Raw genomic sequence first — 628 nt, forward strand, 5'->3', positions numbered from 1 at the left:
AGGGATGGAGTAGGGATGGAGCAGGGACAGAGTAGGGATGAAGCAGGGATGGAGTAGGGATGGAGTTAGGGTGGAGTAGGGATGGAGTTAGGACAGAGTTAGGGATGGAGCAGGGATGGAGTTAGGGATGGAGTTAGGGTGGAGTAGGGATGGAGTTAGGGATGGAGCAGGGATGGAGTTAGGGATGGAGTAGGGACAGAGTTAGGGATGGAGCAGGGATGGAGTAGGGATGGAGAAGGGATGGAGCAGGGATGGAGTAGGGACGGAGTTAGGGATGGAGTAGGGACGGAGTAGGGATGGAGCAGGGATGGAGTTAGGGATGGGACGGGATGGGATGGGATGGCATTAGGGTGAAGCAAGGATGGAGCAGGATGGAGTAGGGATGGAGTTAGGATGGAGTTAGGGTGGAGCAGGGATGGAGTTAGGGTGGAGCAGGACCGGGTCAGGCTTACATGGCGATGGACATGTTGGCTGCGGAGAGCGGGCTCACTTCGGCCACCTCCTTGGCCTTCTGCAGCGCCAGCTTCTGGTTGGCGGCCTCCTCCTCCTCCTGCTCGTCCTGCAAGGCCCCCCCCGCGCGTCCATCCCCGCCCCGAGGCCGCGGGCGGTGGGCGCTGCCCCCCCCCCC

The 628-nt window shown here is 61.1% G+C and overlaps 1 protein-coding gene across 1 annotated transcript in view; it reads right to left on the reverse strand.

Annotated features, from left to right (window-relative positions):
- The window catches only part of LOC118158521 (voltage-dependent P/Q-type calcium channel subunit alpha-1A-like), a gene marked incomplete at its 3' end in the record, with an annotated part of 1,049 nt that extends 455 nt beyond the window's left edge, over nucleotides 1-594 (reverse strand). The window contains exon 1 of the mRNA XM_035313192.1: nucleotides 453-594. Coding sequence (XP_035169083.1) covers nucleotides 453-466 — 14 coding nt within the window. The remainder of the gene's footprint in view (nucleotides 1-452) is intronic.
- Between the last annotated feature and the right edge of the window lie 34 nt (nucleotides 595-628).

This window comes from Oxyura jamaicensis, assembly GCF_011077185.1.
Source record: "Oxyura jamaicensis isolate SHBP4307 breed ruddy duck chromosome 30 unlocalized genomic scaffold, BPBGC_Ojam_1.0 oxy30_random_OJ61367, whole genome shotgun sequence".
In the NCBI taxonomy this organism is placed as follows: Eukaryota; Metazoa; Chordata; class Aves; order Anseriformes; family Anatidae; genus Oxyura; species Oxyura jamaicensis.